The sequence below is a fragment of the Hyperolius riggenbachi genome, chromosome 9 (genome assembly GCF_040937935.1).
Source record: "Hyperolius riggenbachi isolate aHypRig1 chromosome 9, aHypRig1.pri, whole genome shotgun sequence".
Classification (NCBI taxonomy): Eukaryota; Metazoa; Chordata; class Amphibia; order Anura; family Hyperoliidae; genus Hyperolius; species Hyperolius riggenbachi.
The window spans coordinates 33,141,627-33,168,974 of NC_090654.1; the positions used below are offsets into that span (position 1 = coordinate 33,141,627).

The 27,348-nt window shown below is 46.7% G+C and overlaps 1 protein-coding gene across 1 annotated transcript; it reads left to right on the forward strand.

The window, feature by feature from the left end:
- Nucleotides 1-1,112: 1,112 nt before the first annotated feature.
- CHTOP (chromatin target of PRMT1) lies at nt 1,113-27,348 on the forward strand. The gene is made up of 6 exons (XM_068252415.1): nt 1,113-1,273; nt 5,962-6,043; nt 8,288-8,438; nt 23,360-23,543; nt 23,621-23,755; nt 26,673-27,348. Exons 2-6 carry the CDS (start codon nt 5,979-5,981, stop codon nt 26,873-26,875), a joined length of 738 nt encoding a protein of 245 aa, XP_068108516.1. The 5' UTR covers nt 1,113-1,273; nt 5,962-5,978; the 3' UTR covers nt 26,876-27,348.

Here is a 27,348-nt window from a genome sequence, read left to right on the forward strand (position 1 = left end):
ACCGTGGAATTGATTGTGGACTTCAGAAGGAAGGCCCCATCTCCCCATCCAGTCTACATTGATGGCACTGAGGTCTCCAGAGTACACAGTGCACGGTTCCTTGGCACCACCATCACTGAGAACTTAAGGTGGGATGTGAACACCTCCATAACTCAAAAAAAAGCCCAACAGAGACTGTTCTTCCTGAGGAAGCTGAGGAAGTTTGGAATGCCATGGGAGCTAATGACTAGCTTCTACACGGCCACCATTGAGTCTGTCCTCTGCTCCTCCATCATTGTCTGGTACTCGGGGGCAAATACAAAAGACAAGCACAAACTTCAGAGGGTAATCAGCGCCGCTGAGAAGATCATAGGGTCACCTCTGCCTCCCCTGGACCTCCTCCACACATCCAGAATGAGGTCCAGGGCCAACAGGATTATTGGCGACCAATCCCACCCTGGCAGTCGCTTCTTCGACCCCCTGCCCTCAGGCCGCCGCTACAGGGCCATCCCCACCAAAACTACCAGGCACAGAAACACCTTCTTCCCCCAGGCAGTCCTCCTACTCAACAAATGAGAGCGTGCTTGCCTGTAGTCTTCACTGTTCCGCACGTTACAATCATACCACGCTACTCTTGCACATTGGGGCTGTTCATCCACACTATGCTTTGTTATTGTTATTATCAATGTTACATTGTTGCTGTTGTACTGTTGTATTCCTATGTAGCTACTACTGCTATCTGCACTGTGTTGATGCTGTCAACACGCACTACCATCCATGTCTGCCATGTGTCCACAAATAATTCCGGGTGCGGCACCTGGCGAATAAAGCTGATTCTGATTCTATACACCACAGGACAGGATTCCAACCACAAGATGGCCACTGGGTGCCAAATCTCCCTATACACCACAGGACAGGATTGCAGCCACAACACTGATAATATAATACTGTAATGTATGTTATTCATATCTACAATATTACTGTATACCACCAGCAGGCATACATATACAACCACCCACCCAGCAAACTTCCAGCGCCCTCCAGGGCAGTGCGAACTACACTGACTGCGCATGCGCGTTATTACGCGCAGCGCAGTGACGTAGACAGCAGAGGCTGTAATTGCACAGACAGCTGCTGTGCGTGGTGACGTCACGGCCAGGCGTGCAGGGAAGACGTCTCCATTTTGCGGTGGAGAGTTTAGTCAGTGACTCCATTTTGTAACTGGTGGCCTCGGCGGGCTCTCCGCTCACAGAAAGACCCGCCAATCCCGCCGTGCTGATCCCGGGGGTGCGCAGTAAGTAGGAGAGGCGGACCCCGGGAGAAACCGTGGGGGGCTTGCAGGGCCGCCAACAGCAGTGGGAGGGATGGCAACTGCTGTGCTTACCTGCTAATAAGACGAGAGGAAGAAGTGTTTGTGGGGATGGGGTTAATAAGGGTTGTGGGGTAATGTCTGGGTGAGAGCCCTCAGGTCTGAGGAGGGGGAGGGGTGAGGGTATTCCCGAGGTCTGTCTATGGATGAATGGATGGAGGGGGTGGGGTGAGGGTATCCCCAGGTCTATCTATGGATGGGGGTGGGTAATGTTGGGGTGATTGTCTTCAGGTCTGAGGGTGGGGTGAGGGTATCCCCAGGTCTGTCTATGGCTGGAGGAGATCATGTTTGGGTGAGAGTCCTCAGGTTTGTGGTGGAGGTGGGGTGAGGGTATCCCCAGGTCTGTCTGGATGGAGGGGGTGGGGTGAGGGTATCCCCAGGTCTGTCTATGGTTGGGGGTATCCCCAGGTCTGTCTATGGATGGGGGGATAATGTTGGGGTGAGTGTCTTCAGGTCTGAGGGTGGGGTGAGGGTATCCCCAGGTCTGTCTATGGATGGGGGAAGGATTTGGGGTGGGAGGGAGGTAATGTTGGGGTGAGTACCTTCAGGTCTGAGGAGGGGTTGGGGTGAGGGTAATCACAGGTCTGTCTATGCTTGGGGAGGGATTTGGGGTGGGAGGGAGATAATGTTGGGGTGAGTACCTTCAGATCTGAGGAGGGGTTGGGGTGAGGGTATTCACAGGTCTGTCTATGGTTGGGGAGGGATTTGGAGGAGGGGGGGGATAACGTTGGGGTGAGTGTTTTCAGGTCTGAGGAGGGGGTGGTGTGAAGGTATTCCCAGGTCTGTCTATGGCTGAAGGGGGGTAATGATGAAATGTGGGCTGGGGGTGAGTGTCCTCAGGTCTGTGGAGGGAACGGGGTGAGTGTATTCCCTGGGGGGGGGGGGGGGGGGATAATGGTTGGGGTGAGTGTCCTTGGGTCTGGGGAGGGGATGGGGTGAGGTTATTCCCAGGTCTGTGTATGGTTGGGGGGTGGATTTCTGGCCACTGGGTGCCTACCCTCCCTATAGGCGTCCGAGAGAATTCGCTGCCGGGAGACTTGGGCGCAGGATACAGCCGGTATGGCTTATCCTGTTGCTGCACAAGTTCCTGGTGGGGTTAAATACTATTCCACCCCCTCCAGGTCCACGTGGAATTATGTAATTCGGGTTCCAGCTATTGCTGGTGGCCGAATTATAGTGTGTTTAAAGTAACTTCAGGTTACTGACTGTGCGCTGCTATAGCTGTAATTCCTATTACATTCTATGGTGGTGTCGGTTGTGCCCAAGTCTCCTGCACTGTACTTGTAGTGTTCGCCCTATAGACCACAGGACAGGAGTCCAGCCACAAGATGGCCACTGGGTTGTGGGGCTGGGTGAATGTTCTCGGGTATGTGGAGGAGGTGGTGATGTTATTCCCAGGTTTTTCAATGGGGGGGGGGGGGGGGTAATGGTGGTGTTAGGATGAGTGCCCTCAGGTTTGGGACGAGGGTATTCCCAGGTTTGTCTGGTTGGAGATGGATTGGGGCAGGACTGAATGTGGGGGTAGTATTAAAGGGGTGTGGGAATAATGTTTGGGTGAGTGTCCCCAGGTCTGTGAAGATGTGGTGAGGGTATATTTGTGCCACACTGTCATCCCTCCTTCCCATAGCAAAAGTCTGTTCCACCCTATTCTAGAGTGGTGCATCTGCACAGCGGCTGTCTCCCGCAGAATCAAGCCTGATGTCACACACTGTGCATGTCTGCACCTGGAGGCTGCATTTACACTTATCTGTTTTTCTGTGCATTTTCTGCATATGAAAACTAATATTATTCAATGGGCTAGTTAACACTTGAATGAGTTTTTCACATGCAGATAAACAACTGACATCAATACAACACTGTCAGAAAAACCTTGCATAAAACTGATAGTGTGAATCCAGCCTTAGATAGTTCTGGGTTATTACATGACGCCTGAAGTGAAGGGATATGGAGGCTGCCATATTTATTTCCTTTTTAACAATACCAGTTGCCTGGCAGCCCTGCTGATCTGTTGGCTGCAGTAGTGTCTGATTAACACCAGGAACGTGCACAGTCTGTCAAATATCTGATCAGCATGCTTGTTCTGGGTCTATAGCTAAAGCCTAGCTAAACTAAGGTTGTTTGAAATGTCCAAGTTACACATTTCAGCGTATTGGATGACAATCATGTGAAAAATGTACCCACACGTCGAGTGACCAGCATATTGGGCATTTTGCCCGATCCATCTGGCGGGTCAATTGACAGCTGTTGGGCAGATATCATGTAATCGGCCATGTCAGTACAACATTGTTCTATTGAATGTGGACAGATTGTGCGTTATGTCGTTTCTGCTTGCGTGAGTTGGTCGTTAGCAATTCTCGGTGCGTGGAGTATGAAAGTCTTTTTTGTATGAATATTGTCACCATAGACTTACATGATTCCCGTTGGCTGCACATCAATGTGCATGCTGACCCTTAACGTGCTATTGCCTCAAGTTGGAGACTTCTGGCGCTTTGCGCCAGGTATAGGATGCCTCATAGACTTTTATTGGTTTAGGGTAATGCAATGTGCCAGTGTGAAAGGGGCTTGAAGTAAACATGCATCTGCATGTATTAGAGGCGGATGATCGGCAGGACAGTCAAGCAATCTGCATTGTTTAAAGCAAACTTGAACTCAGAACTTCCTCTTTGCTCTAAAAGATTAGTACCGGTAGCAGTAAGGTATTGTACCGATTTAGCCATCAGTAAAAGAGAATTTTAAATCAGGGTGATAGCATAGGAATACTATCGATTCACATATTTTTTTTCAATTGACACAGGAATTGTTTGGGAAGTGCTGCTAAGTACTGGTGTATACATTTTAGTAGCAATCTCTTTGTTTACTGTTAGCAAAATACATTCAAACTTTACTGACAAACTGATGGCTGACTGAGCCATGAGGAGAGGGGAAATTCCCCTCACACTTGATCAGTTAACTCTATGTGTAGCTCTGTGTGTGACAGAGAGAGAGCTCCCAACAGCTGCAGCTCCTGTGTCCTGTGTTTCTGACTGACGTGTCTGAAGAGAGCAGAGCAAATGTAACTAATTGTCACAGCTTTTTCATACTGTTTTTGCTTTCAGAGTTTGCTATGTTTGATATTTGCTTTCTGTAGTCTGATATGCAACTATGGCTGTGCATTGAAGCAGACACCCCTTCTGCAATTGATTTGTCCCAATATAGCTAAATCCTACCCTCAATAAATTACAGCTTTTGCCTCTGATATTGAACATGAAAAGTAGGAAAATGTTTACACAGCTACTTAGACATTATTTGCACACTGTCATTTTAGAACACTTGGGTATTGATAGTATTCCTTTAACTAACTTAAGCCAATCATCCTGATTTAAAATTCTTGCTAAATGATAAGCAACAGCATAACCTTTAATACTAAACTAATTGTTACAGCTGATATAAATCTGACAGAAGCAGGCAAAGGGTTACCATCCTGTGTTTATCAATTAGCTTCTCTGCTGAGGCAGCCAGCTGACACAGCTGATAAATCAAATAAATTACACAGGTGACTAGTCACAGATGAGGGGAAATTAGACTGGCTGAACTCTCTAAATACACTCAGGGTGGATTTATGTTTCCCTTCTGTCCTGTGCAAGAGTTCAGGTCCAATTTAAAAGGAAATAAATGTCTGCCTCCATATTCCTTTCACTTCAAGTGAAAAGGAGTGAGGTACACGGCAAAACGATGGACTCCTCTGATCGGAGTTGACTCCTACCGCACACAGCACTGATTTTTATTATATTCCAGCAGGGAATCTATTGAGGATCAGTTGAACTGCAGCATTGCACGGGGAAAATAACTGGAGGAGGCTTTTTAGGTTAAAGTTAGCATGAGGTAAGAGGTATATGGAGGCTGCAGGGGCAGCACGGTGGCGTAATGGTTAGCATTCTCATCCTGCAGCGCTGGGTCCCCAGTTTGAATTTCAGCCAGGTCAACATCTGCATGGAGTTTGCATGTTCTTCCCATGTCTGCATTGGTTTCCTCCTGGCACTCCGGTTTCCTCCCACATCCCAAAAACAGATAAGTTAATTGTCTTCCACCTAAAATTGGCCCTAGACTGATACATACACTACTACACAATACAGACATAGGACTATGGTAGGGATTAGATTATGAGCCCCTCAAAGGGACAGTTATTGCCAAGACAATATACTCTGTACAGCGCTGCAGAAGATGTCGGCACTATATAAATACATAAAAAGAAATATTTCCTTTCAAGTAATACCAGTTGCCTGGCTGTCCTGCTGATCCTCTGCCTCTAATATTTAGCCATAGCCCCTGAACAAGCATGCAGCAGATCAGGTGACATAGTCAGAACTGACAAGATTAGCTGCATGCTTGTTTCTGGTGTGGGATTCAGACATTACTGCGGCCATACAGACCAGCAGGGCTGCCAGGCAACTGGTATGGTTTAAAAGGAAATAAATATGGCAGCCTCCATATTCTTCTCACTTCAGATGTCTTTTAAAACTGAGGATAGGGGTTCATGCGATCTAGATTTGCAGTGACTGTGTACAGTTCTAAGAAGTGTAGATGTTCTCATCCAGCCAGTTGTGTAATGTCATTTTTTTTGTTTTGTTTTGCAGGCAACTCAAGAGTCAAGATGGCCACACCAGCAGCTGCTAAAGTCGTGCTAAAGAGCACCACCAAGCTGTCACTGAACGAGCGGTGAGGAAGTCCAACACCATCTGCACTGCCTAACAATAAGAAATGTAGCTATACCCAATGTGAGCCCCCAGAGGGCAGCACCTGCCTTACTCCTCCTAGAGAAGGCATCAGCTGTGCAGCGAAGGCAGCTGTGGCACACGGTGTATAAAAGACTTATGTCTGTAGCATTGGGTAATACAGTGACAGGGCCTCTTGCAGGCCATATGCCCTCTCTTTATAAATTCCACTTGTCTTCCATGAGTTACAGATCTGGCTGCAGCCTGGTAGTGTTACCTGTGCTGCCTGTTTCCCGCTAGTGTGTCCGAGGCTGGCGCATGAACCATGTGGCCGGTACTGTAAGAGGCATGATGCGGGTCACCCTCCCTGTCCGAAGACCCGCTGACTACACTCTGGGGTCTTGTAAGAGGCAATCGCTTTGCTTTGTCTGTTGCTATCTTAAATGCTTTTCATGTCATCTGTCAGCCTCCTCACCTCTGTGATCTCTCCTGGCTAAATGTTTCCTTGTCCTATCGCATTGCTAGCCGTCATTGTTGGTGTAGTCTTGCCACGTGTCTGTCACACAGATAAGGTTAAGTCTAGCTTTACTTCTATAGAAGGCAAAACATATACTGTGGGGAGAATGCTCTATTTTGCTTAGGAAAAAAATGTTAAAGTTAAAGCACTCCTCATCTTTATTTTGAGGTGTTAAAAAAAAAAAAAAAAAAAAAACCACAGCATAACTCACCTGCTCCGGGTTCCCATTGCCGCTTCTTCCAACTTGTCAGCTCTGCCATAATGCCGAAGTGTGTTTTTGTGAATGTCTGCCTCTTCACAGCAATAGCGTTGACCCGGAAGTACTTCTAGGTCTGTGCCATTGCTTTGAAGATACCTACATATATGAGGACACTGCGGTAGAATGGCAAAGCTGACGGACGGTGGGAACCTGGAGTAGGTGAGTTATGCAGTGACTTTTTTTTTTTTTTTTTACCAGGAAATTGATAATTAAGCAAGAGAGGCGGTTCAAGTGGTTGGGGAGGAAGGGGCATTCTTAGAACTGCCACTTCCTTCCTGCAAATATTCTAAGTCCTATACCAGTAGAGTGGGGGCACAGGGGGCATTAGACAAAAAGGATGGTGCTGTGACATATTTCACAGCACCACATATACAATGGTATGAATAAAAAGCAAACGCCCCCCTCAGTTCAGGGGTACTTTTTTATATGCCCCCACCAAGTGTAAGAAACCCCTGGCGGTGGTTAGTTGGGCACGGGGAAGTTGAGAGATGGCTCTGTCGGCACCCAAATCGGTTATCTGCACTATCCTTGCTGCCTGATTCTAGTTTTTGACTATTGATGAAGGCACACTAAACTTTGGGGTAGGGGGTGTTTATTTATTTAGAGTTTATATTAGTTTACCTGGGGCTTCTTCCAGCTCCCTGAGGTGTTTTAGGTCCCTTGCTGTACTTTCACCCCCGTCCGTGGTGCTGCTGACTCCTCCAAAAGACCGAAGTGTTGGTGGCTACTGCTCATGTGTAGGTCCATCTGTGCGCATCCGTGCCTGGGAGCGTTCTGGGATTGCGCAGTTCACAAAGAATAAAGGTATTCCTTTAAGACAGTATCCGACTGTTTGGCAACATCCGGTAGTAAGTTACTATTTCTGTATGTGGAATACACATGCCCAACTGATGGGTGACATAATTAGGCCAAGCTGAAAACATGTCAGCTGATGATGCTGTATGTTGATACGCCGGGGGGGGGGGGGGGGGGTGGAGTGATGAGGAGGATCAGCGCATGTGGGCTGTCACGTGGGGGAGGAGCACGAACAATGGGATCAGCGTCGCTGAGGTTGGGTAGTTCAGTCCGGCGGATCACTCGTGGGTTGAGCATAAAAAGTCGGCTGCCATAGTTAGAGATATGTCCTTGTTGCTCAGCTGCTCACGTTTCTGTCTTGTTTCTTTTTCCATCCTCTACACCCCTTGTTGTCATGTGTTGTCTCTTGTCTTGTGCTGCCTCTGGTACCTGCTGTCCCATCTCTCATTTCCCATAACCCTTTGCTGTGCAGCCCAGACTTTGTTATATTTCTCGTTATTTGCTGTGCATTATGTGGAAAACTCGAGGGCTAGCTCTTAATATTGGCCTGCGTGCCACCAGTTACTGCTATTAAAGAGAAAAACATGGCCTCTCCTGTGTTGGGGGGGCCTTGAGGTACAGCATAGTGTCTGTTGAATCTTCTCTAAATCCTCCCCCCATTTTGTTCGACCTTGAAGCTTTACTAACATGCTGAAGAACAAACAGCCGATGCCAGTCAACATCCGTGCCACCATGCAGCAGCAGCACCTGGCCAGCGCCAGGAACAGAAGACTGGCACAGCAGATGGAGAGCAGGCCGTCCGTGCAAGCCGCTCTGAAGATGAAGCAGGTGAGAGAGTGAGGAAGAGGGGCGGGTGGCAGGAGGAGGAACGGCAGCACATGATGCCACACTGGGATTGGCCAGTGCTTTCATAGGGCTGGTTCACACTGGCTTCTGCTCAGCGTCTCGTTCAAACGCATTTTTTTTTTTTTGTTTCTTGAACGCCATTGTTTAACAGCTAAGGCCTCGATTCATCAAGACTTATCAAATCAATTACCGACAGCTCGGTAAAATACCGAACTCGATAAGTTGATTTCAGGATTCATCAGTTATCTACAGCTGTTAGCGAGCATTCGGTAATGATGCTATAAAACGGAAGAAAGTGCAATTCATGACAATGAAAGTGGGCGTGGTTTAGCGTTACATTTAGGATTCGTTATCTCCTTCACTGCTCTGTCGTTGTTCCTGTCAGATCATTGCTGGCAGAGAAGATGGAGCCATTGGAAGTGGTTATGTATCAGCTGAGAGTGATTCAAAGGCGCAGAAGGGCAAGAATAAGGTCTAGAACCATATCAATTTGCAAGAGAATAGATTTATTTGCTATAACAGGACATCTGCATTTCTCTTGAATCATCTTGTAGGAGAACACAGGCAGTGCCAAGGTTAACTAAATTGCTAGCTGCACTATATTTTTTCAGAAAATACTCATATCAAGCCACAGCTGGCTAAATTGTGGGATTGACCCAAGCCACTTCCAGAATCCTGGTCCAGGTTTTAATCCCTATTCAGAATGTTGCTATGTGGAAGGACTGCTTTTTACCCACAATTCCACTGCAATCTTATGGCCTTTTTGTTAAATTTCCAATGTAAAGTGGAAATATCGACAAGTTAGCGCATGGTTACCGCATTGTTATCGATATTTTATCGAAGTCACACCGAATGTGGAAAAACTTTGATGAATAAAACTAGAAATCGATAAACTTCGAATTCAGTAATTTAAAGAACTGGAAAAAGTTATCGCAAAGGCAATGCTGAATCGAGGCCTATGTCTTTTGAAGGCTTTTAATGGCTTTTAGTGTGTTTGGGAGCGTTGCGTTTTCTAGACTTTTGGTGGCTTTTACAGGAAAGGGCTGGGATTTGTCTGCAGGAAGTGGAAATACAGGGGGACCCTTATCAAGAGTGTTGGTAGGTTTTTAGAAATCTGTGCAGAATTCTCAGACATAAGAAATTACTAAACCGTGCAGATTCCTTCTTAAACTGTTAGGAATGGGAGGAGTTAAGGTCTCTTAGGTAGTGCAGTGTGTGAGGGAAATTACTGTTGCTGAGGTAACCAACACATCTGCTGTCAGCGGGCTTTGAGTGATGGGGGAGGAGCCTTTCACAAATCACATCTAGCCTGCACTGCTGCACTATCCAGTGAACTGCTATGAAGCACTTTTTAATCTGCAGCAGTGTAGGGATGGATTTGCACTTTTCTGTAGTGCAGCTCTAGAAATCCACACTAAACTGCCGCTATTACATAGGGTTTGAGAAGTTTCTTACTGTCATGCAGAACAGTTCCTCTGCTGGTTAGAACAGTTTTAGAAGAAAAAGCTGTCGGTAATGCTTTCATAAATCTGGCCCATGGGCTTTTGTTGGCATTCAAACACCAGCATCAGAAGTCGTTTGCTACGATTTCTAGAAGCTGCATGTTGCTTTTGAGACAGGGGACGTTGGGATCTACTGGCATCACAGGCTGTCATGAAGGCCTGCAAAAGCTCATACTACACGCTCCCATTCACTTGCACGGGACGGCAAAGAGCACGTTTAACACCCGCAAATGTCCGTGTGAACCAGCCCTTGGTCACAGAACGCGTTGATCAGCTGTTGCCGATTAACCGTCTGTACAGCACTGGGGGGCACCACAGCGGCAACTGCAAGATCGAGTTCCAAACTGGCGGGGGTCATCAATTGTTGAAAAATTGGGCTTGTGTACATATCTTTTGTCTGTGGCGTCCAGTAGACAGATCTTTCTGACTGCAGTGGTTGTATTTTGGCTTACATCTTTTGAGCAATGGTTTCTTGGTTTCACTCCTTAGAGCCCACTAAAGGCTGAAATAATGTGAGCTGCAAATACAGATAAGTTTGGAAAGCAATTTTATTTCCAGGATCTTGTATTTCAAGGACCTCTGTCGCAAAAATATTAAAATTGTAAATGCATGTAAGCCTATACAAATAAGTACGTTTCTTCCAGAGTAAAATGAGCCATAAATTACTTTTTTTCCTATATTGCTGTCACTTAGTGTTAGTAGTAGAAATCTGATATTACCGACAGATTTTGGAGTAGCCCATCTTCTCATGGTGGTACTCTGGGTTTTCTTTACTTTTAAAAGCACTTAGTGAATGGCAGTTGCTCTGTCCAACTGCCAAAAAAAAGTGTGCAGGGAGGCTGGCCAGCATCTTTGTATAAATCTTTTTCAGGGAGTGTCTTTATAAAGAAAGGCTATGTTGGGAATCCCCTATGGAGAGCTGGACTAGCCCAAAATCTGTCAGATTTCTAATACTGTAAGTGACAGCAACATAGGAGAAAAGTCATTTATGGCTCATTTTACTCTGGAAGAAATTAATTTCTTATTTGTATGTGTTGTAAATTTTAATATTTTCATGACAGTTCCTCTTTAAAGCAGGATTCTCAGCTATAAAATAAAATTCCACCCACTGCTCTGTTATGCAGTCAAGAACATAACCCTGCATTGTAAGTATTCCGATATAATTATACTTTTTTTTTTGTGTGTGCTGTAATTAATCGTATCTCAGTCATCCTGGCTCTATTTGGTACATTGCGGAGGAGAGGGAAGCTTTTTCTCTCCCCTCCCACATTTCTGCTCCTCACTGATTGGCTGAGGGCAGTTCAGTGTGACGGGCTGAGAAGGGAAATACACCTCACCCCTCCACAGAAGCTGCTGAAATACGATCTATGCTGTGCTGACAGTGTTTACAAAGCAAGCTAGATATGATGGTGCAGTTTCTAGGAAAAGAAAGTGTAAGGGAGGAAATGACATCAGGATTGGCTTCAATCGGAGGCAGTAAAGATGAAAAATGCCTGGAACAGTTTCCCTTTGTTTACTATATAAAATTCACTGAAATCAAAACGTGGACAATACATATGCTTTGTAAGTATAACGAGTATTTATCTACTTATGTATGTTTTTGTGTTATGTTTTTTTCCTGGGATAGTATGGCTGTCCTTGCTGCTTTAAAGTGGACCTGAACTCTTGCACTGGACAGAAGGAAAACGTAGAGAAATGCACCCTGAATGTATTTGGCGAGTTTAGCGTGTTTAATTCCCCTTCATTTGTGTCTAAATGCAAGTTGTAATTTGATCCTCCCCGTGTCACATGACTGACACAGCAGAGATGGTAGATAAGCCCTTTCAAAGCACAGGTTGTAAACAATATGTCTGCGTCCATGAATCGGGAAGTAGAAACTGCAAATTTCATCTGTATCTGTATCATCTGTTTTTTTGTTTTTTTTGTTTAGAGACACTGAAGCGAAAAAAAAAAAATATGATATAGTGAATTGGTTGTGTACTATGAATAATTACTAGAAGATTAGCAGCAAAGAAAATATTCTCATACTTTTATTTTCAGGTATAAAGTGTTTTTTCTAACATTGCATCATTCTATAATATGTGCAGATTACACAACACTCGGCATTCAAAATGAGTCTTTCAGAGCAGTCTGTGAACTAATGACCTCTCCTCTAGCAGAGGAAAAGTAAATAGTCCAGGAACAGTTGAGATAATAAAAGTCAGATAACAGCCCTCTCCATGACTAAAGGGGCCCATACACTCAGCAGATTTTCTGGCCAATTGATCGTTTGCAAATCGGTTGGCCAATCGACCGATCGATGGCCGATTTCGATCGATTTCGATGGATTTCCATCGAACTGGCAGGGTGGAAAATTTAGGTCGATCTGATGAGATTGCTTATCAGTTTGCATTGGCCTTAATGGAAATCTGATGGCAAATAAATGCCATCAGATCGATTTTCAATAGATTTCAAACTGAAATCTATTGGAATTCTATCCTGGTAAAAAATGTTCTAAAAACGCATCAAATAGATCATCAGATGCATTTCTTATCTATCTGCTGCCAATCTGACGAGTGTATGGGCACCTTAACTTAGTCGGAGAGCTTAATGGCTTGTTTGCATAGAGATAACTGGAGTTTCTCAACTCTTCCTGTACTGGAAACAATTACACTGATGTATCTAATCTTAATGTTTTATTTCTTAGCTGTGCTACACATACAAATCATAATATCATCATTTTTTTTCGCTTCAGTCTCTCTTTAAAGGTAATGCTGTTGTGTATCTTTTTAGAGCAGAGAGGAGTTCTGAGTTCCGGTCCACTTTAAAGCAAACATGTCCCCTGCCCAAATACTAGGCCTGAAAGATAAATTGAATTTAAACCGAAATCGCGATCAACAAGTTCACAATTTTGGAATCGTCAAAGTGGAGAATATCACAACATTTCCACAAGGGGGAAGTTTGAAGACACTGCTTCAAGCTTCCAAGTCCCAGTGTATGTGGCCCGCAGTGTCAGTCATACCTTCCGCAGGAGTTCAACGCTGTCCATCCTCTCTTGCCGTCTGCTGGCTCTTGTGCACGGCATACTTCCTGGTTCCTGTATGTCACATGACATACAGGAAGTAGGCCATGCATTAGAGCCTGCAGGATGCAAAGTGGATAGACGGACATTGCTGGACTCGAGCTGGAAGGTATGACCAGCGCTGCTGCAGCTTAGGGGACAGAGCGTGTGCAAAGAGCCAAAAAGGGCACAAACTGAGACCCAAAAGAGGCCCAGAGGGGGCACAGAGAGAGACAAAGGTAGCAAGACAGAGAGAGACCCAGAGGGGGCACAGAGAGAGACCCAGAGGGGGGCAAAAAAAAGACGGGGACACAGAAAAAGGGGGGCACAAAAGAGACACAGAGAGAGAGACAAAGGGGGCACAAAGACACAGAGAGTGCACAAAGGGACAGAGACAGAGGGGGAACAATGCTTAATTTGAAGGAAATCGTGAATCGAATCGAAATCGTGATTTGCAACAGAAATCGCTCAATTAAATTTTTTCCTAAAATCGTTCAGGCCTACCAAGTACAGTCTGCATGGTCCACAAACATCCAATCCATCCATGAGCTGACTCTTCCATATTTTTCTCTGAAAATAAGTTCTTGTAGCCATGCTCCCCTTGTGGCGGTACTCGTACATAGGCAGTACGTTTGCGCTCCTACACGGATAGGAGTGTTGTGGTGGAGTCGAGCAGGACATGGAGAACCTCTTGACCATCCAAAAACTTCCCTCTACTTGGGTGAGTATTTAAAGGAATATTCAAGTCTGAAAAATATGATTTAACTTACCTGGGGCTTCTTGTAGCACCCTGGAGTCCTCCTCCTGTGCCAATGGTGATCCCCCTCCGGCCAGCTGTGGTAACACCCGCGAAGCTGGTCCGTCGCCGGCTACTACATATGCACTGCACCCTGATTGCGCTCCTGCTGTTAGGAGCGCTCTGCACATGCGCAGTAGCTATTTTCGCTTACTGAGTTCCCGGCAGTGGGAGTGCCCAGCGCCACGCGCCGATGGGCCAGCTTTGTGGGAATCGCTGCTGCTGGATTGAGGGGAACAGGAGGACATTGTGGGCACAGTAGGACTCAATGTGGCTGCAAGAAGCCCCAGGTAGATTAAAATTTTCTTCTCAGACTTAAATATTCCTTTAACTTTTTTTTTTTTTCTTGGCATGTTACAGGTTGGGTCAAAATAATGGAGAAATAAGCTGCAATTCACTAAGTTTATCTTCATTCTTTAATAGTTATCACCATGGTGATGAGGCATGTAGTATTCAGGAAACATTTTACCTCAGGCAAACCTAAAGTTAACTCTTCTGTCTTTAAATTAAGGTGAGATCTCTAAAGTTAACTCTTCAATCCTTAAAATAACTCCAGAATTCTAAAGTTATACAGGCTGTTAATTAACTGTGTGTGAAAATAACTAAAGAGGAGGTAACCTAACTACAGAGGTAACTTAGGGATTGAAAAGATAAGATAACTCTCTCACTGTGAAAGCTTATCTCTACACCTTAATATGACAATTTGTGTGGAGGTAAGTTTTTTTCTCTTGCCTTATCTCCAGCAGGATCTTAGTGAATTAAGGCCAATGTGTCTTCCCTAGTAAACTTAAGGCATGTACACACTCCATACCGCCGCAAACGACTGGTCCGCCAGACCCTCCCGCTGGGCGGATGTTCAGCCGACTGTAGCACGTGTGTACACGCTGTTGGCATACTGATGAGACTTGAGGAACAAAGTGGATAAGTCGGCACTTGCTGTAAACTGTCATTTATTCCAAAAGGTGGTGACACGTCATATCAAAGGCAGTGTAAAAAGGTAAACCTACCATATAAGAAGGCCGTGCGGTGGTGATGGGTGCTGGGCACAGAGGAGCCTTACGGCCGTTTCGCTCTATGTATGCGCTTCTACGGAGGCTGTGAGCTTCTGATGAGACTGATTCTGACAGATCCGCTCAGCGGATCGTTCAAAAACAGCCGTATCCGTATGCAGACAGCGCATACACACGTGCTACTGTCAGCTGACCGTCCGCCCAGCGGGAGGGTCTGGCGGACCCGTCGTTTGCGGCGCTATGGCTCGTGTACGCACCTTTAGAGGACCTTTAACCCAGGATTGAACTTGATCCCAATCAGTAGCTGATACCCCCTTTCCCATGTGAAATCTTTCCCTTTTCTCTAATAGATAAACAGGGGGTCTGTATGGCTGATATTGTGGTGAAACCCCTCCCACAGTGTGATGTCATGACCAAGGTCCTGACAATTTCCTGTCTGTGAACCTCGTTACATTGTGGGCAATAACAGCATTTTCCAACTGCCAAGCAAGGAACAGCTCCCTCTGTGCGTAGAACTCTCAGTAAAGAACATTCTGTACAGATCACCTGGCAGGACTAAAGATGTCGCCACCTGTGATACATTTAAGAATTTAAATTGGGGAGAGGAAATATTTTACGATGGGCAAACACTGACTAAATTTTTTTTAAAAAGCAGTTTTATTCAGTTTCTCTTTATTTGATTAATTGTATTTATAAAGTGCCAACACATTACGCGAGGGGGAGGGGAGGGTTTAAACTGGTGATTGAACACTTGTACCTACTGCCAGGCACCAGAGTATTAGTGCAACATTTTTCCCTCCCACCACTTTTTGTCATAAATAGATGATTGTATACAAATGACGCTCTAGTAGTTACCAATGCCATGCATCTCTGCAAGCCAGGAGGGGCGGAGTGCTTTCTTTCACCTAAGGAATATTGCAAGGATTAAACACCTAATTCCTTCAGAGGATCTTCCAACCCTAGTTCATGCCTTCGTCACATCAAGGTTAGACTACTGCAATGTCCTCTACATAGGCCTGCATAAGAAAGACTTACGCCGCCTGCAATTAGTACAGAATGCCGCCGCAAGGCTGTTAATGAGCCAACCCCGCCATTGCCACATAACACCAACCCTGTGCTCACTCCACTGGCTACCAATAAAATGGAGAATTCTGTTTAAGATTGGCTTACTGACATTCAAATCCTTGCACAATCTGGGCCCTGGATACCTGAAGGACTTGTTGCAACTGCATCACACCCCCACAATCTTAGATCAAAAGGACGTAACACCTTGGTCACCCCCAGTGTCCACCTCAAAACCTTTGGAGACAGAGCCTTTTGTCATGCTGCCCCTACACTTTGGAACTCCCTGCCACACCCAATCAGGACAGCTCCATCCCTGGAAGCATTTAAAGAGAACCTGTACTGAGTAAAATTATTTAAAATAAACACATGAGGTAACTTCAAATGAACATTACATAGTTACCTTGCCATCAGTTCCTTTCAGAAGCTCACCATTTTCTTCTGACAACAATCCCTTCCAGTTCTGACAACATTTTGTCAGAACTGAAATATATCAGTTGCTGTCAGTTACAGCTGAGAGGAGAACTGATGTGTCCATGTTTCCCTATGGCTCAAGTGGGCGATGTTACAGTTTAACAGTGTGCTGACCAGGAAGCTGTTATGGGGTAATAGACATTTTCAAAATGGAGGACGGAGAATTCCATTGATCACAGTGGAAAAACAGGACACAGGAGAGGAAAAATAGATTGAGGAGTAGACTACACAGGAGGTAAGTATGACTTGTGTATGTTTATTTTGACTTTTAATGTTCAGTTCAGGTTTTCTTTGTCTAAACTGAAAACCTACCTCTTCAGTTTGGCATTCATGAACATCTGACTATCTCCTCTGTAACACAACCCAGCCTGCAACCCTGTATTAATCTGAGACACAGCTATGCGCTTTGAGTCCTATGGGAGAAAAGCGCTTTACAAATGGTATTGTATTGCTTTAAGGAGAGAAGCTTCCGGTTGCTCTGCACAAGCTTTCACTATACAGGCACCTTGAGGACACAGGTAATTGTATAAAATCTATAGCAAGTGGCGAGAGGGAAAGTGCTGCACTAATGCTCTTGTACCTAGCAATAGCTACAACAGTTTTCAATTACCAGTTTCATCCCCCTTTAACTGGACACTCATTCTAAGTGGGGTTCAACTAGTCATTTTTCAAGTTGCCACACTTGCATCATTCTGCATTGACTCAATTTTATGTCCTTGACCATCCCTGCTATAGTACTGCTGCGCCTGATTAGTTTTGATCGATAATTTGACAGAAATCAGTCAGAATGTTTATCGATCAGATTGCAGTTGTCAATCGATTATTGGTCAGCATGATTGAATCTTCCAGAAATGTCTACTTGGGAAATAGGAGACTTTAAAGAGAACCTGAAGCATACGGAGGCTGCCATATTTATTTCCTATTTAAAGGAAACCTGGGACCAAAGAGGTCTCAGGTTTTATTCTTACCTGGGGCTCCCTTCAGCCCCCTTGAGGCCACTCGTCCCTCGCTGTCTCCGCGGGCTGCTGTTTCCTGCTGGACTGACCTGGGCCACGCATGTGCAACTCGGCCAGAACACCAGGCCGGCCAGCGGGAGACAGACTGCGAGGGATCGAGAGGCCTCAAGGGGGCTGGAGGAAGCCCCAGGTGAGTATAAATCTCAGGTACACTTGAACAATACCAGTTGCCTGGTAGCCATGCTGATCTATTTGGCTGCAGTAAAGGCTAAATCACACCAGAAACAAGCATGCAGCCAATCTTGTCAGACCTGATGATATTGTGAGAAACCTCTGATGTGCTGCGTGCTATAAAAGTATTAGAGGGAGAGGATCAGCAGGACAGCCAGGCAACTGCTATTGCTTAAAGGGGAACTTCAGCCTAAATAAACACACTGCCGTTTAGTTGCATTAGTTATGTTAATTAAAATAGATAGGTAATATCATCTCTTGCCCACCCTGTTTTGAAAGAACAGGCAAATGTTTGTGATTTCATGGGGGCAGCCATCCCTTTGGTTGAAAGGAGGTGACGGGAGCATGAGACACAGTTCCAACTGTCCTGTGTCTTGATCACCCCTCCCAGCTGCGCGGGCTAGGCTTCAAATCTCAAATTCAAAATTTTAAAACCAATTTTTGCCAAAACAGCGGGAGAACATCGGAAATCCCATCATGCTTTGCACAGCACCAGGGGAAAAATGCCTGGGCAGTTTTCTTCTGTGCAGCTAAAAATGAAGCTTGGGTAAGAAAACCAGTTCTGATGCTGTGAAACTGTTAAAGAAACACCAAGCCTTTTTCAGTGCTGCCGAGTAGATTTTGTCTGGAGTTTCAGTTTAGAGGGGTTCTGTAGGGAAGGGGGGGGGGGGGGCTTGGGCTGAGGATAAAAAACACCACTTACCTGTGGCTTCTATCTGCTCCCTGTAGCAGTAATGTCCCACGCCGCTGTCCTCCGATCCGCCGTTCCCCGCCGCCGGAACTGGGCAATTATTCGTCTGACATAACCGAATAATGCGCACTGTCACTTGCGTCAGCGGAAGCTTACTGCGCAGTACGAAGTTTTCTTGCACTGCGCAGTAAGCTTCCGATGATGCTGGCGGGAGCGAGCAGGCCGCGCAGCCGCAGTTGGATGGCATGCCGCTCTAGACCGGGGCTGGCGGCAGGGGAGGGCGGCGTGGGACATTACTGCTACAGGGGGCTAATTGAAGCCCCAGGTAAGTGGCGGTTTTTATCCTCGGCCCCCCCCCCCCCCCCACAGAACCCCTTTTTAAAGGAACATTTAAGAAAAATATATTTGAACTTACCTAGGGCTTCTTGCTGCCCCTGGAGTTGTCCTCTGCCCACAATGTTGTCCTGATCACCTCCAGCCAACGGCGGTGACGCCCACAAAGCTGGCCAGCAATTGCGCATGCATGGCCCCGACCCACGCGCTCCCACTGTCGAGAGTGCTCTGTACATGCGCAATAGAGATTTCCGCGTTTTGTGCATGTACAGAACGTTTTCCAGACACAGGACCGTGATCAGGGTGCAGTAGGTGGCGATGGGCCGGCTTTGTCGGGGGCGCTGCAGCTGGCGGGAGATGATCAGGATGACTCCAGGGGCTGCAAGAAGACCCAGGTAAGTTAAAATCTGAACACATGCAGGCATGAAGACATAATTGTGAAGACATAATTGTGAAGACGTAATTGTGAAGACACGTACCCCTTGGTGGATGATGGTGGCGTGCTGGTGGGTGCAGAGGGAGGAAGAGCCTGACGGCCGTTTCGCGCTATGCGCTTCTACGGAGGCAGCCTCCGTAGAAGCGCATAGCGCGAAACGGCCGTCAGGCTCTTCCTCCCTCTGCACCCACCAGCACGCCACCATCATCCACCAAGGGGTACGTGTCTTCACAATTACGTCTTCACAATTATGTCTTCATGCCTGCATGTATACGCACTTTGATGTTTTGCTGACCTAAATAAAACGTGACTTACAGCAGTGCCGGCGCTTCATCCCTCTCCTTCTACACCCACAGATTATCAGCATTATCAGCCGCCACTGTGCCATAAGCAGTAACAGCCACTGATAAGCCACTACTGTGCTATTGCCCCTGAACAAGCATGCAGCAGATCATGAGTTTCTGGCATTTTCTGATCTGACGATTAGCTGCATGCTTCTTTCTGGTGTTGTTCAGAAGCTGCTGCAGCCAAATAGACCAGCAGGTCTGCCGTGCAACTGGTATTGTTTAAAGGGAAAATATGGCAGCCTCCATATTCTTTCCACTTCAGTTGTTAAAGGGGAACTGAAGAGAGAGGTATATGGAGGCTGTCATGTTTATTTCCTTTTAATCAATACCAGTTGCCTGGCAGCCCTGCTGGTCTATTTCTCTGCAGTAGTATCTGATTAAAACCAGAAACAAGCATGCAGCTAGTCTTGTCAGATCAGACTTATAAGTCTGAACCACTGAAACACCTGATCTGCTGCATGCTTGTTCAGGGGCTATGGCTAATAGTATTAGAGGCAGAGGATCAGCAGGGCTGCCAGGCAACTGGTATTGTCTAAAAGGGAATAAACATGACAGTCTCCATAAACCTCTCTCTTCAGTTCCCCTTTAAGAACGAAATCGGTTAGAGGAAAGATTTTACAGTGGGTAAACGCGGAGCAAATGTATAAAGTAATAATGTTAGATTACTTCCTGTCATTCCAGGCTCTGTTGTAGTAATGCAGGATTCGTTTTTTTGGTGGGGGGAGGGAAGAGGTCTGTGTTAATCACTTACCTGATTGGTTGTAATCTTTATGCAGATGTTGCTCTGTCCCAACGTTCTTCATTTATATAGCGCTAACGTCTTCTGCAGCACTGTACAGCGTACATAGTCATGTCACTGACTGTCCTCAGACGAGCTCACAATCTAATCTTACCATAGTCTAATATCCTACCATATTATGTATTTATATAGCACTGACCTCTTCTGCAGTAAATTGCAGAGAACCTAGTCATGTCACTGACTGTCCTCAGAGGAGCTCACGCTCTAATCCTATCATAGTCCTAGTTCATTGTTCTTCCAAGGCTGTCGGTTCTGAAACGGGGTTCAGTTATAAAAACTTGGTGTACCCAAGTTTACATGAGAGAAAACTGTATGTACAGTGCAAAATGTGTTAGCCAGGCTGTTAATTTTTTTTTTTCAGCCTGAAAGTTAATTTTCAGGCATGGAAGTGACCTTTTTTACTCTTGTTGGTACTTTTTCAGGAATATAGTAAACATCACTGATAAGCTAAGTATTTTAACTCTGGGATGCTTAAAGCAGACCTGAACTCAGAACCTCTTCTCTGTTCTAAAAGATTAGTTGGCTACTTACGTAGGTAGAGGGAAGCCACTGGCTAGTCCAGAAACTTCCCACCTCTTTCTCCACCCCACTTATGCTGTGCACAAATCCTCTGAACATAGCAGCAGCTTGTCATTGAACAGCAGCTTGGCTGATATGTTCTCATAAATTCCAAAGAGGGTAGAGGGAAATGCCCAAAGTCAAAAGGACAAACCCTGTATGTACCTTAGAAACAAGTTCTCTGACTTAAAGAGACTCTGAAGCGAGAATAATTCCAGCGTTTTTATATGCTATTTAGTTTAAGCATTAAGGGGAGAGGTGAAATGCTGCATTCCTGCGGCAAAACAAGGGCTTTATACCCCCAAAATCCCGGGGCAAACATCCACGCATCCACGACTTTCAAAGTCGTGGAGTTTGCTGCCCATGGGGGCAGAGCTTAGCTGTAGCTCTGCCTCTAATGAAGTCAATCTGCACGCGGATTTCCACCTCTCCCCGCCCCTTTCTGTGAAGGAAGACTGGGAGAGGTGGCGATTGACTCCACTAGAGGCAGAGCTACAGAGCAAAGCTCTGCCTCTACCAGGTTTAGGAAGCGATCCCCGCATTTTGCATCGGGGATTTGGGGGGCATAAAGCCCTCGTTTTGCTGCGGGAATGTCATTTCACCTCTCCTCCACATATGGCTTAAACTAAATAGGTAAAAAGCTGGAATTATTTTCGCTTCAGACTCTCTGTAATGCTGACCATTTTTAATGTTTGTGGAGGGAGCATTATTTCTGTTTTCACGGTTACTGTGTTTGCACTCCTGACGATGCCCGTGTGGTTGAAACATGTTTTGAGGTGTTGCTGTATATAATAGCACCTATTGTTTTACTATATGCTCCAGTGTTCCTCTATAGCAGGAGTGTCCAACCCTTTTAGGCCAAGGGCCATATTGCCGTTCTTGAGTGCTAGAGGGCCGTTAGATACACTATGCCTATGACATTTTTGTCAAAACATTTCCATGGGAAATAACCCATATACTGTGTGCAGTGAGCACAGTGGCAGCTACTAATCGGTAGCTGTTACTGCTGCTGGCACAGTGGCGGCTGCTAATCGGAGCCTGTTACTGCTGCTGGTACAGTGGCGGCTGCAAATCAGTGGCTGGTACTGCTGCTGGCACAGTGGCGGCTGCAAATCAGTGGCTGTTACTGCTGCTGGCACAGTGGCGGCTGCAAATCAGTGGCGGTTACTGCTGCTGGCACAGTGGCGGCTGCTAATCAGTGGCTGTTACTGCTGCTGGCGCAGTGGCAGCTGCTAATCAGTGGCTGTTACTGCTGCTGGCGCAGTGGCAGCTGCTAATCAGTGGCTGTTACTGCTGCTGGCGCAGTGGCAGCTGCTAATCAGTGGCTGTTACTGCTGCTGGCACAGAGGCAGCTGCTAATCAGTGGCTGTTACTGCTGCTGGCACAGTGGCAGCTGCTAATCAGTGGCTATTACTGTTGCTGGCACAGTGGTGGCTGCTAATCGGAGCCTGTTACTGCTGCTGTTACAGTGGCAGCTGCTAATCAGTGGCTGTTACTGCTGCTGGCACAGTGGCGGCTGCTAATCAGTAGCTGTTACTGCTGCTGGCACAGTGGCAGCTGCTAATCAGTGGCTGTTACTGCTGCTGGCACAGAGGCAGCTGCTAATCAGTGGCTGTTACTGCTGCTGGCACAGTGGCAGCTGCTAATCAGTGGCTATTACTGTTGCTGGCACAGTGGTGGCTGCTAATCGGAGCCTGTTACTGCTGCTGTTACAGTGGCAGCTGCTAATCAGTGGCTGTTACTGCTGCTGGCACAGTGGCGGCTGCTAATCAGTGGCTGTTACTGCTGCAGTGGTGACTGATAACTTAGACGAGTAAAGGTGGAGGCAGAGCAGCAACACCAGGTGGCTCCTGCATGTGACACCACAGCTACGGCCTGCAGCCACATGGAATTAACATGTGTAGAGACCTTTGGAGGCCAGAAAAGGCTCGGCGGGCAGCATAGTTCAGCAAGGGAAAGGGCAGGCCTCTTAATTGTGAGACAAACTATCTTTCTAACACCCACCCACCTTAGACTGTATTATATTGATCAGGGTCATTTGACAGACCCTGATCGGCATTCTGTGTGTTTGACTGGGGTCAGCACGCTCCTTGTGAGATGTACATTGATAAAAATGGAGGATCAGCAAAAACGCCCACAATGTACACTGAGACGCTCTCATGCCTGGTACACACCATGCAATTTCCCGTCAGATAGATGGGTCAAATCGATAATTTCCAACAGGTCCGATCTGATCTCTGATAGTTTAATTTGACCACTTCTATACAATATCGATCGCAAATCGTTGCTAATGAAGGTTACACGATGTATTTGCATTTGTGCCCACCCTGTGTTCTTTTGCTTCGCGTGTTGGAAATTGGATCTGTCAGAAATGATTGATTCAACACGTCGGTCCGGCTGGAGGAAGCTTATGGAGGCGGGGAGGGAAGGGACAGAGGCGGGGAGCTCCTGGCATATCTACTCGCCCCCAGTGACGACAATCCCATTGCTCATGCTCTGATTAGAAAGATCTGTGGGGGGTTGTTTTTTGTTTTTCCTCAGATTTCCTGTCGCAGCTTGGTTGTGTTGGTGCAGGAAGACTTTGGGAAGCTGTCCACATATTTTAGGGCCATATAATATTAGCCGTGTCTTTTCTTCCATTTCACACCTCTGCTTTTCCTCCCTCCAGAGCCTGAAGCAGCGACTGGGGAAGAGCAACATCCAGGCCCGCTTAGGGAGGCCGGCAGGAAACCTTCAGCGAGGTGCCATCGGCATGAGAGGAGGTGGCATGGGAATGCGTGGATCTCCGAGGGGCATGATGCGGGCCGGCCGGGGAGGACGGGGAATGGTGAGGGGAGCAATGACCATGAGAGGTGAGCTGGAATGATGTCTTCTCTTCCTCTCAAGTGTCCTATTATTCGGTAAATAACCACTCTCCTTCTCTGTGCAGGGCAAAACCTTCGAGGGCGCGGTGGAGGTCCCCAGAGGATGGGTCTGAGGAGAGGCGGCATGCGTGGGCGTGGAGCTGCCGGGAGAGGGGGAATGCGAGGGGGACCTATGGGCCGTGGAGGAATGGGAGGAAGAGGTTAGTATATGTTCCTTTACTGTGACAGCAGGGGGCAGCATGCAGCTTTAAGGCTCGTACACACGTCTGATGAAAGGCAACGACAGGTCCGTCGTCGCCTCCCGCTGGGCGGGTTTTCAGCAGACAGTACAGCGTGTGTACAGTCTGTCGGTGGACTGATAAGGCTGTTTCTGAGCGATCCGCCTGGTGGATCGCTCAGAAACAGCCTTATCAGTCCACCGACAGACTGTACACACGCTGTACTATCTGCTGAAAACCTGCCCAGCGGGAGGTGACGACGGACCCGTCGTTGCTTTTCATCAGACGTGTGTACGAGCCTTTACTGTAACTAGAGACAAAACGTTTTAATCTGGATAGAGAAGGAGAATCTTAAAGGATACATCCAGGCAAAAAAAATCCACTTAACCTGGGGCTTCCTCCAGCCCCCTGCAGCCTTTCTGTGCCCTCGCCGCAGCTCTGGTGGCTCCCAGTCTCCTCCGCTGCAGATGCTTACCTGTGCGCTCCACCGTGTGGGTTAAGTGGTCGCGCTGACATCAGGACGGTACTGCGCCTGCACAGTACAGTCCTGATGATAACGCTACAACGTGACCCTCGCAGTGGAGATCCCAAAAAGCAGACGCGGAAAGCCGAATTGGCGAGGTCGACATCTGCAGGGGAGGATACCAGAAGCCACCAGTGCTGCGGCGAGGGCACATGACGGCTGCCAGGGGCTGGAGGAAACCCCAGGTAAGTGGATTTTTGTTTTTGCCTGGATATATCCTTTAAACTATCTTGTCAGACTTAAAGACGCTGAAGCCGGAAAAAATGATTTGTATGTGTAGTACAGCTAAGAAATAAAACATTGGGAGCAGAGACATAAGTCTAATTGTGTCCAGGAAGAGTTAAAAAACTCCAATTATCAATGCAAAAGAGCCATTGAGCTCTATGACTTTCAAAGTCGCAGAGAGCTCTGTCTTCTGAAGCTGCTTATCTCAGGTGTCTGGCACGGTATTGTATTGTATTGTTGTTTTTTTTTCTGGAGAGGACAGTTTGAAAGTTCGCTGGCCTGCTCTGTACAATCATTTAGAAAGCGGAGTAGTGTGTAAACTGCAAATATTAGAGAATTATGCAATTTTATATTAAAAAAAATATTCAGTCATAAGACTTTTTAACACTTGCAAACCTTCTGAAAAGTCAGGGGTCGTTTTATACGCCGGGTGTCATTGATGCCGGGTGATACGCCCTATCCTGTTACCGCCTCTCAGATCTCGCTGCTGAGGACTGTAGTGAAGTGGCGCAGGCGCACATCTGTGAGATCTGAGAGGCAGGGAAGGAGGTAAATAGGAGGATACAAGGGCGGGCCAGACGGGTGGAAGAGGAGTGTTTTATGCACAGCGCAATCTATCCTGCTAGGCGTCAGTGACTAGGGGACTACAGGATCCAATCGGGTACATACTACTGAAGGTGCAATTATTTATTGGGAGGAATGATTTATATACATTTGTTTGTTTCATTCATGAATTAAAAAGCCGTGTTTCAAACCCGCTTTAAAATGCTTCATCCCCAGGAATCCTCTTTATGGTATGTGATTACCATACCTGCAAATCGGGTTTCATCGCTTTGACCTCAGTCAGCAGGAACTCCTTGTGCTGTAAATTTTTGGAATGCTTAGATCTCTCCCTGCTTGCAGAATAAGGAAAAATTAACTATCCGCAGACGCAGCTTGCTACGGGCTCCTCCGTCCATACACCTCAGTCGCCCCACGTGGTTGCCTAGTAACGTGGCACGTGTGACGTCACATTACTAGGCATCCACGTGGAGCGTGTGCTTGAACAGCGGAGGGAGCCTGGAGCAAGCGGCAGCCATGGACAGGTTATGTTTAGAGTGCACTGGGAGGCACATTAGGTGGGGGCAGCGTCAGTGGTTTCGTCGCTTGTCCTGAGATCGCTTGCCGTTACTGCTGCGCTCCCAACCGAGCAAGACAGCCCTACATCTTTGGAAACACAGATTTCCTTCCGATTATACTTGAATCGGATGGTCTATCGGCCACCAAGTCACCTGATGTATGGCCAGAGTAAAATGAGCCATAAATTACTTTGCTCCTGTCACTTACAGGGCTAATTCAAAACCTTTCAGTTCTGTCAGATTTCTACTACCCACTGTAATTGACAGCAAGATAGGAGAAAAGTAATTTATGGCTCATTTTACTCTGGAAGAAATGTACTTCTTTGAATGTGTTTACATGCATTTTAAATTTTTTACATTTTTTCACAAAAGTGGTCCTTAAAACAGGGATCACTTTGATTGGCTCACAGTCAGGAGCCAATGAAACTGACTGGCACGTGGATCTCAGCTGTCACTAGACAACTGAATTTAGTTAAGGGAGCATGCGGCAACGAGAAATTGAAATCTATGCCCTGTCAGAGAAGTCTCCAAACGGGGCTTGGATTTCAATTACTGTCTAAGACTTTTTCTCCCCCAAAAGTGCGGGGAAAAAGTCACTGTGTCTTATAGTTCCTGACTTGTGAACGCTTGCCAATATAAACCTCAAACCTGCCGCAATGTCGGGGACTCCTTGTACTGTTCCCACACAGAGGACGACACGGGGGGGTCGAAACAGAGGACACAATGGGTGACACACATGGGCAGTGGACACAGACACAAGGGGGCATAATCCACAAGAAGCCCCTTCACCATGGATGCACCAGGTGTTTATTCCAACCCCCCCCCCCCCCCCCCCCCCGGGTTTTCGACGTCTAAACCTAGGTGCGTCTTATGGTTAGGAGCGTCTTATAGTCTGAAAAATACGGTACCTGCGTCCGGAGGAGGTTCAACTTTCACCAGAATACTAGCGAATAGTTCGACATCCATTCTATCCTTGTACCATTTGTTGCAGGCAGCGATATCTTTATCTAATTGTCTCTCTGTGATTCCGCAGGCCGCGGCGGTGCAATGGCCCGGGGAAGGGGAGGCTTTGGCCGAGGAAGAGGACGCGGCAGAGGAAGGGGGCCAATCCGCCCAACATTGACCAGAGAGCAGCTCGACAACCAGCTGGACGCCTACATGTCCAAGACGAAGGGTCACCTGGACGCAGAGCTGGACGCATACATGGCCCAGGCGGATCCAGAGGGCAATGACTGAGCCGCACCATGACACCAAATGCTTTATTTAAGGAACTGAATTCTACCAGACACAACAATGGCAGCCGAGTGGCTAATCACCTCGTTTTAGAGTTCCTTTTACTTTTTGATACTTAGGACTGGTTCTTTGTTTTCCTGTAATATATTTTATTGATAATGACTGAATGTTAGGCAGACACAGCGGCGTCTAGCTGCGCTCTCCCACCAGTGACTTTATCTCGCAGGCAAACAGCCGATACTCCTGCCACACCACGCAAGTGCTGAAAACCCCCCCCTTTCACGTCTGTTTTTTTTGTATCGTCTCCAGTAAAAGTGAAACTGACAGACTCTAGCATTCATGTGATCGGCAAGGGGGCCGTTGTGGATAATCCACGTTCCTTTTTGGCAGTATTTAGGATTTTATCCATTTTTTTTTGTAGGTGCCTCCACACTGCCGTGTTTACTACTGTCATCATTAAACACTCTACAAACTTA